This window comes from Rissa tridactyla, chromosome 6, assembly GCF_028500815.1.
Source record: "Rissa tridactyla isolate bRisTri1 chromosome 6, bRisTri1.patW.cur.20221130, whole genome shotgun sequence".
NCBI lineage: Eukaryota > Metazoa > Chordata > Aves > Charadriiformes > Laridae > Rissa > Rissa tridactyla.
The window spans coordinates 46094838-46107888 of record NC_071471.1 but is presented as its reverse complement, the minus strand read 5'-3'; the positions used below and the strand labels follow the sequence as shown (position 1 = coordinate 46107888).

At 42.6% G+C, this 13051-nt stretch overlaps 1 protein-coding gene across 9 annotated transcripts in view; it reads left to right on the top strand.

The window, feature by feature from the left end:
* The window catches only part of ZMIZ1 (zinc finger MIZ-type containing 1), a 352031-nt gene that overhangs the window by 294966 nt on the left and 44014 nt on the right, over positions 1–13051 (top strand). For all 9 annotated transcript variants that reach the window (XM_054205564.1, XM_054205566.1, XM_054205572.1 and 6 more), the window contains one exon: positions 4323–4467. In XM_054205564.1, the coding sequence (XP_054061539.1) occupies positions 4323–4467 (145 nt within the window). The remainder of the gene's footprint in view (positions 1–4322; positions 4468–13051) is intronic.

Here is a 13051-nt window from a genome sequence, read left to right as displayed (position 1 = left end):
GATGTGGCCGGTCCTAATAATTGTGTCACAAATCTTGTGATATTTGGCACGTTCTTAAAGACCTGGCTCATAGAGGCGGGGGATTAAATAACAATTGCTTCCTTTCTCTTTCAAGCAAGGCTTAGCTCTGTGGTTGCAGAGAAATGCTTGAAATGTGACTGGGGCTGAAGGGGAAAAAATAGATCTTTGCCTTCCAGCTCTTCCCTCTCTTTATCCCCAGGATCCCAGTGTGGATACATTGCGATGTCTTGTGATTTTTTTTCAATGAAAGTGTTTAGAACTATTGGAGGCATCCAGAAGGACATAAAGCGTGGCCAGCTCTGGATGTGTAGGAGTATTTATGAGTATTTTAAGGAGAGGTCGGTCACACTCTGTGCTGAGACACAGTCTTGCAACTTCTGGTCCTCTTCAGAGAAAGGAGAAACAAAAATGGGGCTGGGTGGCAGCAAGTTAAAATCTCTGAATGGGTTTTTTTCTCTCACTTCCTTAGGGAAACTCCTTGGGCTACTCATAATTGAAATTTCTCTTATTTTTAAATCTTTCTGGTTTTCTCTATTTCACAAATGTGAAAACTAAGGCTGCTCATTTCTGTGTTGGTTTCTTAACACAGTCGTCGTTAGCAAGTCAGTATTGATTTATTCCTATGAAAATACATCAACGCTTAAAGTAAAACGCAATCCCATGAAGGATGATACGGGTTTTGCAAACGGAGAAAAGTAGGTCAAATATCGTGCCAGTCATCCCAGAGCGTGTCCCTTTAAGCCAAATAAATGTGTGAATGCACTTAAACTGTCAGCATGTCATTTGATTGCCATTACGCATCTTTTGGCATGAGCTGGCAGAGCCCTCTGTGACTGAGCAGGGGTTAAAAATGTCGATTCTGGTGTATTAACCAGATTGTATTTTACACCTGGGCTGCATGGGAGGGGGGTGCGTGTTTAAGGATTTTTCCTTTTCCCCCATTGCAACAGTTGACTTCAACTTCAGCAGGAAAGCCACATCGTTATATGCAAGGGACATTGTAGCAATGCAGCACAGGAACACGATTTAAATCTGATCATTAAACTGCCGCAGCAAGAGGCTGCGAGAGACGGTGTGGATGGTCCATCTGCAAAATCTGTGCTCCTGTTGTACAAGGAGGAGGGGCGGAGGGGGAGAAAAAGCAGCTGCTTGGCTGTGCTATGAGAGGGAGAGAGTGACTGTTGGCACCATCTGTAGCTGTCCTTTGTGCTTGCTGCTTTATCTGTTCATTATAGTATGATACTGAATTTCTCGTGCTTTGAGTGTAAATGAGTTGAGATGCGCCTAATACTGTCAGCATAAAAAGCAGTAACTAAGTACACTAAAGATGAATAGTGTAATCTGTAAATTCATTTTGAGGTTGCTTCATCTTGCTTGAATAGCCCAGGAAGTGATGTTCTACAGCAGCCAGCTGTATCAGATGTGCGTGTGGGGTATATATTCATCTCACCGAGCAGAGGGCAGAGCAGTGGAGGTGGATGGGGCAGGGAGAGGGGAGGCTGCCCTAGCATTTCCAGCAGAGGAGAACAGACTCCTTTAGAGGGTTCTTGCTGCTGTCGAGCAGGATAGAGGGGGACTGGTAACTCCTAAGGCAGCTACAGACAGCTCTGTTTTCATTCCATGCACAAACACCGACGCAGGGAAGACAGCGATTATTATACGTGGTACATGAGTCAGAATGTCCCAGGGAGGAAAGGTTAAACCTCTCCGTAATGAATGCTGTGATAGGGATGAGTAAATTTGTTATGTTTCATACCTGTAGTCTCTTAGTTTCCAAAAACATGAGTCCCCTACAGATAATTTGTAGAATGAAACCGTCCAGCTTATCTTGAGGACCTCTTTGTTCTTCGGTGGTTTACGTTTCACCTTTATAAACGTGTATTGGATATTGGTAATAACTCATTAAGATCTTTTCTTATCTTCACCTCACCAAAGCAGTGCTATCTCATTGGCATATTACTTTTCTGGGAGTTACTCTGCTTTTTTTTTTTTCAAGCAGGTTTGGCTTTTGTTTGCAGATTCATGCCCTCAGACCCATTGGGTTGTTGCTTTTTATCTTATTTGTCAAGTGCATATAGGTGTGCAGAAAGAGCAGCTCCCTCCTCCCACCAAAGCCTCGTTTAAGATGGACGATTTCCATTTGACACCGTAGTAATTACACTCGGCTGTGGAAGTGCTCAGCATCCACTATTACTCTGCGACGGCTGTGTTTAGCGTTGGGCAGAACACTTTGTTCGTGTTTCTCGGAGCTCAAGCGGCCGTGGTACGCGGGAAGAAACCCTGCAAGGCAGGGATTTGTATCTCCAGGCGGCTGGAAAAGGGGGAGGGGGGGGCCTTTGGCACATTAGTAATGACACACCAGGGATAAAAGGTGAGTATAATTTGATCGAATGCTTGTTGACAGTTTCCTTGGCTAATAGAGAAGCAGCTTAGACTGACACTCGTTGCTGGAACATTTCACAGAGCTCCAGGGGATGCTTTCTGTAGGCTACACGTGAGGCTGACAATTTCTGAGTGACCATATTTAGTTACATAAAGAAGCGGTGTCTCCTTTTTGTCACAGCAGAGCTCTAAAATGCCTCCCTAAACACTGCTCTTGACCTTCTGCTTGATAAATGCAATGAAATTACTACCTCTCCTTTGTCCAAATGTGTGATTAATTCATAGGAATGGCCTGGGTTTTAAGTATTTTTCTTGTGTGGCTGTTAAACTTGAGAAAGTCCAGTTGTTTCTCGTACTGAAAAAATCATATTTATGAGTGTTCTTGGCAAAGCAGTTCCTTTTTTTTCCCTTTACAAATGCGACTTTACAATTAGTCTCTTTGGAATTTGTTCTACTAAGTATGTGTTAACAGCACCTGTGAGTATCTACTGGAAAAAGAAGGTGATGTAGCCTGAAATGATGGTTTGCAACTGCTTATGATTATGTTATTTGGTGAAAAGATCCATTAGAAAAATAAGAAATGCAAATAAAAGCCTCAATTTTAGAGAATTCTGCACTTGTCTCTTTTAAACCAGTAAGCCTAAAATTACCTGTAGAGCTCTCCTACTCTAAACCGCTGTGGCAGCTTGGGTTTTGAGTAGTCTTCTGGTTCTCACCTACTTGTGCGATCTGTTGATTTGTGTTCGGTTCGTAACACCTCAGGAAAGCACTTAGTTAAAAATTAAATACAAAGCATTTTCTTGTTCTGAGGGGTTTGTAAAGCATACTTTAAAGAAGGAAAAACCCCAAGTGCTTCCACTTGAGAACGTTGCTTCAACTGCAGAATTTTGCAATTAGTCTGCACTTCGTTCCAGTGAAACTCTTCACCATGTCACACCTTGGTGAGTTTTTACCTGTGCCACTTCTGATGTTGGAATTAAACGAGCTGTTGGAGGCTTCGGTGAGGTTTCTTGGCTGGGTGCACTCACAGGAGCCACATTTCACCCGCAGTCACTTTCTGGAGTTCTGCTTACTGCAGAGTAGGTGGTTGATGTAACAGGGGCTGGTCTTTTCTGAGTGTGGGTGAATAAGGGAGAGGCCATGTTTTCCAATATAATGACCCTTTTCATGTCTTCACCAGGAGTTGCAAGCTTTTTATCCCTCTAGGAAATCTCTGCATCTTCATAGTTCATAAGCGTGGTTTTCCTGTAAGCACAGAATTACCCTCATTGACCAGAAGATTAGGCATATAATGGAAATACACATTTAGGGGTTGTGCTGTGTCAAATATAGATCTAAGTGCCTAACTTTGTATCCATACATCAGTGTGGCCATATTCTCCTGTTTATCTATTCAAGACTGGTAGCTGACAGCAGTTTTGGAAACAAATTCCTGCACATGGGTTTTTCTTCATGCCTCTCCAATTAAGCTTTTTCACAAAAATAGCCAAACAGAAAAGAGATCTTCTTGTTCTTTGCTCCCCTCTGTGAATGATGTCTTCTGTGTGGTTTTGTTACATTTCTGTTCATGTGAAATGAATTCTGCATTATTATTTTTTTCCACTCACAACAGCTATCCCATGTCCTTGCGCCGTATCCCTTCTTCATCTCTGTGCTGCTCAGCTCAGACAAGTTCTCTCGTGTGTCCTGAGCTCTTACAGAATGTTTGTAACTTGTGTAAAAACATTGTAATGATAGTGTAGGGCAATTACAGACTCAACTTGATAGGATAATAATGTGAGTGGTGGTTCGTGGACAAGCTTTTCACTCCTAGGGTTTGTCTGTTCGGATTGTGACTCCCGTGACAGTAGCTTGCATCTGCGCTCAGCTGTGCCGGTTCTTCAGTTTTGCACTTACTGTCATTGTGTTCTGTTTGTGCAGCGCTGCTTTCATCGTGGTGTGAGGAGCTGGGACGGCTCTTGCTGCTTCGCCACCAGAAAAGCCGGCAGAACGATCCTCCAGGGAAGCTACCCATGCAACCCCCCATGAACTCTATGAGCTCCATGAAACCCACCCTGTCTCATAGGTGAGTCTCAGCCCTGTCCATAGGAGTGGCAGTCTGTACAGATGTACCATGTGACAGATCTGTTAATTGAAATGCTTATTACTATTGACCATTACAGACAACAGGGGATCTGTAATTACAGCAAGTACTAAATAAACTCAGGTTTTGTCATTGCTATATCCTGCTGCATAGTGCAGTGATGCTTCCATCCTCAAATCCATGCTCAGATCAAGTGGGCTTAGTTTCAAACTTCAAGTTGTGTCTTAGAGATAAACTTCTACAACATGTCTCTCACCAGACATTTTTCTACTGTTTATTTAAATACAAATGGCTTTTCTTTAGGTTGTAAACATTTCACTGATGTTCTGTTTTGTAAGTTGTGTTGGAAAGGTATTGTATACAAAGCAATTGTATAGTGGGTGTAGTCATAGGTGGGAGAATGACCTATACCACCTTGTATCAGGTGAAGATTACAAAGCACTTATGTTAATTTAGAGAAAATATGGGCATTAAAGGACACCAGAAGAAGCTGAAGATGCGAAGCCTTTGCTTACCAAATTACGTGGAGGAACAGCATCTGTATTTCTTGTCTGCAGACCCTAGGTCAAGGCAAAAGATGAAGTGTAGATTGGATTGAACATTCATTTCATGCTTTATGTTTCTGGGAGTTTTTTTCAAGGCTTTCTTTCCCTCAGCACCACCTTAAAGAAACCACAAATAGTATAAACTGGTTTTAGTGTAGGGCGCTTCAGTAAAGGATTATGAGAGTGTGGATGAGGCTAAATTCCTTGTACCTAGGTTCTAGAGTAGCATAAGGAACTTGAATTTTTGTGTTAGGGTGGAGCTTAGGGACACTTTCGTACCAGTGCATTTGCATGTGTGAATTAGTCTGGAAACCGCGTTTGGGTTGGGTTTTTTTTCTTTATTTTTGTTGCATTTATGGGAAAACCATGCACACCTGTGCGTTTTATTATACTTGTTGAAAATAAGATCCTTTTTTCTGGTATAACCAATATAATATCACTGACTTTTCAGAGTACCTGGATTGCCTCTTTTTTCAGTTACTTATGAAATGATTGATTGCAAACACACTTAAAAAAAAACAAACCAAAAACAAACACACACACAAAAAACCCCCAGAAAACCTGTTCTAAAATAACTTATTTTTACACCTGGAAGCTTTGCAGAAGCCAAGCTGAAATTAGTGGCCAGTCTGCAGACAAAGAGTGGTGCAGTGTATATGCTCTCTTAGGTGTAGTTTTGTGGTTTTTTAGGTGCCTGATTCTCATCCGACCTTTTAGCCTCTGTTCCCCCGGAGTCCATAAAAGTAAGGATGAAAGCACTGTTGTATCTCAGAGGGGCTATGTGCTGTGTTACTAGATAAGATAGGCACAACTCTTTTCTTTCATGGCAGTTTTCCGCTGAAACTCTGTCACATGTCAAAAAATAAATACTTTCTTCTGCTAAACCTAAATACCAGCATTTCTGGCAATACTGGGTTGCCAGTATTCTACCAAATAGTAGAACATCCTGCCCAGTTTCAAACAGTCCCTGTAGGTTTCTCTTGAGTATTTCCCTTGAAATGCTATACTGAGGAATGCGCTCGGAGTCAGTTCTAAATTACCGCTGTTTACCTATGAGATGCCCCTCTAGAAACATGATTTCTGTGGCATAACTTCTTATCTACAATAGCAGCAGCAGCCTCTTAGGGATTTGGAATATCTGTATCGCCGCTTCAGTGTGTGCTGTTGTCTCGTCTGTAATTTAGCCATAACCATGACTGCTTAGAATCTCTCGGGTGGTACATTAGAATGAGACATCTTGTGGCTCTCCAACTTCTTTTTCCAACTGGAACTGTTTATTTTCATGGATGTTTTATAATGAGTCTATAAGACAGTAGTGAAGTATGGTGTGAAGAAGAATTGAGTTTTCTGTTTGACTTAAACAAAAGATGAAAAGCCATTAAGTACAATCCCAGTGACAAAACTGTTGATGAAGCAACTTTTGTATTTGCATGAGATTACATTTGGGTCAAAAGCTTAGTATGAAAGTTCACTGTATCTTATCTCTAATTCACGAGGTTTTTGTCTGAATTCAAACCAAAAAAAAAAAAAAAGGTATGCTTTGCATTTCCTACAAGAAATTAATGTAGCCAGCTAATTCAAGTTTTGTAGAAGAATTAGATATTAAATTAAAACAACCAAGAGCATATTCAAGAACCTTACGTAGCTTAACAGAGGGAATATAGGATATGTGTCAGCTGCTGAATATCACTAGACAGAAAAACCCTTCCCCTGTCATCGGACTGTCTTGAGTATTTCACACAGAGCTTGTTCTGCTGTTGCTTTTACTAGCAACAGAATTACCCAGAACTCTAGTCAGGGACTAGAATCCCCATGTACCTGGCGCTACAGAAATACAGCTGCTGAGTCGCAAAGTTGAAACAGGGCTCGGCTGCTAAATAAATTCTGATTCAATAATGTATCGCAAGAATCTAAATCCAAGGATTCGTATTTAAGAAACTGTGGGCATATACACTGGAGGGAATTCAGGTCTGGCCTATTTTTAGGGACAACCTTTTATTTTTAAAAAGTTAATTGAGTTGTGGGAGAGAGCTGAAGTAGACTGATCGAGGAGGGCGTTGATACTGTTGGGCAAATGCACTTACCAAGAGCACAATATAAGCCGTACAAGGATGTGCACACATGCAACAAATGCTTTCAGAGTAGGGACTGTATCGTGCTGATTTCATTCTAAATTTAGTTTTTCATTAACAGAATGATTGAGTGTTGCATATGGAACAAAAATTCAGCTAAATACCTACTTCCTAATGTAGGGCGGTTAGCAAAAAGTGCAAAAGCACTGGATTCTCAAAAAAAACCCCTCAACTTTATCTTTTTTTTTTTAAAGTCACTGCAGTGTAATAATAGTTAGCTCAAATTTGAATGTGAGGTTCATTGAAAAATATTTTTTTACTGTATTTTATTTTATTTTTAGGCTTTTTTACTGATTCATGTGGATAAATTTCACTCCTGTACTGAAGGACCAGTACGAGACCTATCCACCTCCTTAATCTGTATAACTTCTAATTTAAGCCCTACTTAAAGTATTTATGGGGGACTTAAGGAGAGGCGGTAGTCTTTGGGCTGGCTCTTCCGCATAGGAGAGAAATTTCATGCTTTCTAGCTTGCAGGGAGCTACTTCTTTGTGTTGTAGTTTTTGAACCTGACATAATGTCTGTAGTAACAGATACTACTTAAGCTGACTGATTTTTTACTTTTAAATGAATTCAAAGTCTTTGGCAAATGCTGTTATCTAAGTACAAAATATTGTCATTATACAGTTTCCTTTGCTTTGATCGAGTTCTGACTTAACGTTTCCTTGCATTAAGTGGTGGACCTTTACATGTGGATCAAACTGAATCTTGGTTGATAATGGGTACAGTTTCCATCAATCCCAGCAGGAATTACACCTTGGTTCAGATCCACTAAGGTGGATCTGACCCACGCAAGCTCTAGGGGGCTTCTCATTTTTGGCATAGCTTGTAGTAAAGTTTATTTTGTCAACAAAAACACCTGACAATAGGCAGCTGCTAGATGCAGTTTGGTATGTTGTCATGAGCATTTGTTGGGTTCTTACTGTCTTCTCTCTTGCTCCAAACTTTGGTCTTCTGTATTAATTGCCAGCTGACTTGCACTTAGTGACCAAACGGTAGTAATGTCCGTATAGGGCAGTGAAGACTAATAAAAATATGAAGAAAAAATTATTTTATCACAAATTACTTAGTACCAGAGGTTTTGAGAAAATTAAACAGTAGACCAAATTAACTAGTAATTCAATATTATGGTAGGTGCTTTATTTATTATCATTACTTTTTTTGCAATTGCCATAAATGCCTTTTACTGGTTAGACTTGCTTTACAAGTGTACTTATTTTTAGTGTTTATTTTGTCCCTTTTTTCTTCCAATTTAAACTTTACTAAGAGCTGAACTTTCAACATGGGTAAGCGCTCTTGGAAAAGAATGGCGATTCTGTGTTTGAATTTTTACTGGTGGCTCTTCATTGTTTGTTAAGAATCAGGAATGATCTGGCTGTAGCGTACCAGTAGAAACAGCGTCAGCGTTTCTGCAAAGGTTGCTGCCTTTTCAATTTTGCCATCATAGGCGGTTCTGACCGACAGTGATAGTCACTTTAAAAATGTGAGAAATGGTTAAAGTGAAAGGTCAAGTGCAGCACATACACACTTTTATGAAAACAAGCACATTGTGCGTGTTTTATACATCGGTTTGAAGTCGGGGATCACTTCATTACTGCATGTGGCTGTGGCGTACAGGAACTATATTTGCAAAAGAATACAAAACTTTTTAGGTGAAAGATAAGATGAAAGGGCTTTGAAAGAATCTTTCTGTTCATGAAATAAATATAACTAGGGACTGAACAGATGGTAAATCCTAATATAAGAGAATATACCCAGTAAAGCAACCTGTATTAATTACTCCTGATTCTGCAAGAGCAGCCTCTCTTTTTCTTCTGTCTGCCTTTCTGTCAAGAAATGTTAAAATCCACCATTAGGTGAAAATAAGGGAAAAGTTCAGAATCCAGAAATGTTTCTGCAGAAGTGCCATTTCTTAAAGGAAAAAAACCAGCCCTCAAGAGTTGTTCAGGACAGTATTAAGTAAGGCCGCTGTTGCTCTAAACATTGTAAAGACAAAACTAGTTGCTTGAAAATGCTGTCCCAAGACTTGTTTGCCCATCTTGTCCTCTAAGTGAAACCACTGGTACTAATTTAAGTGCACATACTTGTTATGGGGAGGAGGTGGAAGAAAATCTTAAAAGAACGTTGAGGCTAAAAGCAAATGATTAGTACTCTCTAGTTGAAAACTGGTAACGTGTAACCATTAGCTGTTAATGATTAAACCTGTAATATTTTCATGTGAAAAATCTGTATTTCGTTTTAGGTGAGGTAAGTTTGTGGTCAGTTCTTGTAGTAACAGGGGAGACTGAGAGACATGATCTCTGAGAACAACAATGGGCAACTTAACTTCAAATATATATTCTTCACATGCTTGGTAAAAGGTATAGGATAAGGATTGCCTTTTATTGTGCGTACAGCACCTTGCACAGATGTGAAAATAGGGCTTCTGTATTGATTAGAGAGTCGAAGTGAGTGCTACTGCAGTAAGAATAATGTAGCAACACAACTACTATACTTTTTGTGATTTTTTTTTTTTTCTGATAAGTATGTGTGTTTTGTGCTCTACATTTTTTTCCTCTAAGCGTTGTATATACTAGATACAATTTTGGGGAGGGGGGGGGCAAATATTATTTAAGGTATGTCTGCTGACTTAGGCAAAATCTGACCTTCCCAGGTTTTACCCTGTCTAGGCTGGCTTTTAAAATACGATAACTAGCACCTTTGAAAACACAGCTTTCATTTTAGTGTTTGGGCCATATTGAACATCCAGTTCCTGAAAATGTCTGATTACAATTTACTGTTTAGTGATAATCACAATAGTATCACGCTCTTTACATGAGGGCTGCTCTCAAAAGCAGATAATTTGTGCTGAGTCTAGGTCACTTTCCTCTTCCAGCATGTTGGGACGGTTCCCTCTGTCACTTGTTCTCAATGAGACCAACTCATTTCTGATGGTGCTGGAGTTAAAAATCATTCAGCTGTGGCAACACCCCTAGTTTTTACCAGTTTTGACTGTCAGCATGTAACTAACTGCATGGTGACACTGAAAGCTGTACTTCGCCTAGCCCTTTGATGCAGACCTCATTAAAATCATGGGGAGTCTTTTGACTGGATTGACTCCCTTTGGATGGGGAGCATCAGAAATAAGTCAGTGCCGGTCCAGGTGTGATGTTTGGCAGTCCTGGCCGGGCACAGAAGGGCTGGGGGAGGCAGAGCCCGCGGCTCCCGCAGGGTGAGTAGCTGTTTGCTGGGTACCCACGCTGTCAGCATCGCACCCCAGCCTGCCTGCCAGGAGGTGACATGGCTTCTAAGCAGGGAGGGAGTGCTACAGTCTGGCGACGTTTTCAATTATCAGTGGAGTGAAAAAAAAAATATAACAAATTACTGGCATAAATGATGGCAAATACCTTGTCTTTTTAAAAGATTTTTGTTCTTTTTTTATAATTTGGCAACAAGAACACAGATGTGTATTTTTGTCTAAAATATGATATTTTTCTTGGTGCCTTTGATTTACACCTATCTGTAATTCATTCACTGAGATTAATATGTGACCGTCCACAGGATTTCCCTGTAAATAAATTAGAAAAGGAATGAATTCCTGATAAACGATTTTGTCATTCTGTTTATTCCTGCTATTGCCATACAGTTGGGTTCTCAAGTCTCTTTAGTATGGCAATGGGAAGAAAAGGAAATAGTCGTTACTATTTGCAGTGATGGGGAGTTTTTCTAATGGTTCCCCTAAAATGAAATGGGTTAGAAATTCTTACTGAAAAATCCCTGACTGGTTTTGGCTGGAGATGACAACAAAGCCTGCTCAACAGACAGAGCACATCAACAACCTGTGCGGATGGGTCGGTGACATTAATTAGATCCTGACAGTGCCTTTAGCAGGAACCGGCGGTTTCTTCCCGTGAAAGGGCTGTTCCGGGAATGGGGAATAGCGCTCCAGCCGGGGCATCTTCTTGAATGTCCTCATCTCCACCAAGCTGAGGATGCGGGGCGGAAGGAACCACGGTCTGTTTGTGCTCTCCTTTCCCACTTACCACGTCAGGGGAGATAGGATGTGATGGTTTGTTTGCCCGTGTCACTGTGTCAGCAACAGCATTTCCAAACAACTTTGACAGGCAGAGAGTGTCGGAGGCGTCTCGGCGAGACGTTTCTCAGACCTGCCCCGCGTGTGCCGCGGAGCGCAGCGCTCCCTCCCCGCCCGAGCCCTTTGGCCGGGGCTCCCCTCGCCCTGCCCGGCCGCTGTCGTCCCCGCCCGCTCCGCTCCGGGGGCCGCGGGAGCCGCCGCTCGCCGCGGGGGCTGCTCGGCGGCTCTCCCCGGCAGCCGGCTTCCAGCCCCGTCGCGCCTCCGGGGCTGCGGGAGCCGCTGCCGCCCTCGCCCCGGCCGCTGCCCGCCGCGGGTTATTGGCCGCCGGCGCGGCTCGCCCCCGCTCCCCGGTCAGCCCCGGAGCCCCCAGCCCGGCTCCCTTCCCGTAAGTTGCGGTGGTGCTGTGCTGGCCCCCTCCCCGCCCCGCCTCTTGAAGAAAGCGGGTTTTTTTTTTTTGCTGTTGTCGGGGAGCGTAAATCAGCTTCATCTAAAATCTCGGAAGTGCAAGTCCATCAAATCTTCCTCCCAGCCGCCTGCTACACCTTGCGTGAGTCAGACTGCAGCGCTCCCGGTGCCCTTCTCGCTGTGCGGGGCTGCTCGTGTTTCCCCCTGTCTCAGAGGCAAAAGCAGAAGTGGAATCTGCTCACGCTTTCAGCGGTTCCTTCCCCGGTTGTTGTAGCAGTCGCTGACCTCCAGGCACTATGAATAAACAGCAAAGCTGGGAACAAAAGGAGTCTTCTGGCTGCCATTATCTCACATTAACATAGCAGACGCGCTGCGGTGTGAACAATGCGAGTCTCATTCGCCGATAATCAGCGAGTACCCAGGCATTTGGATTACCAAGGCAACAGGCAATGGTAGAATACTGGGTGGGTGTGTTTTTTATTGTAAAGGAGCAGTCGGATATGGAAACCCAGGTATATTGATAAAGCAGAGCAGAAGGAATGCCTGGTGGCAGGGGGGGACTGAGGGCTCGGGGTTGCATTCCGACACATGTGAGATAAATAAGACATGGATGAAGCAGGTCTGTGCTCTGAGATGCAATAAAGATTAAACTGCATTTGTCAAGCTGAAAACGATCATAAGATAATTTCAGCATTTTGAAAAAGGTAACAGGTGGCATGTTAATAGCAGGGCTGTTACCGGTGGATTTTGTAACTGTAATCTGGGCTGTAGTAATGCGTTGCATGGTCTACTTGTGTGACAATAGAACTGGGTGTGATGCTTTAATCTTTTTTTCCTTTGATCGGATGGATGCTGTAGTCCCATAATGTCAGACGACGGTAACCCCTTCAGCTTTGTCTGAGGCAGGAGCGGGTCTCAGTAGCATTTTGTTTCTTACCTGCATAGCTGTGATCGTTTTTTCCACATGGACAGAAATAAATTGTGTTATCTCTGTATCTCTGTGTGTGTGCGCACACACGTGTGCGTGGACATATATGAAATCTGTAACGTAGCAGGACTGTGTGTGTATGCAGGGGGGTGGGTGTTTGCAGGTTCAGAAACTTCTGAATTAATCTAATTATTTGGACCGATGCATTTTTCTAATTTCAGGGGTTAGATGCAGATACTCTAACTCTTGCTGAGCAGCATGGCACTTTGCAGGCATGGCTCTCTAACTGATGAGGCTGTGTGTAGAGTAAGGCGCCAGGAAGCAGCAGCAAGCATGTCACAGCCTGACCTGTAGCAACCTGACGTGAAATGGAAGGCAGCATTCCCACCTCGCGCAGTCATAAGTCATCCAGGCCTCACAGGCCTTGTCAGGACTATAAAGAAAAAGTTAAAGGCTTTCAGCTTCCAGAGGTACTCTGCATCAC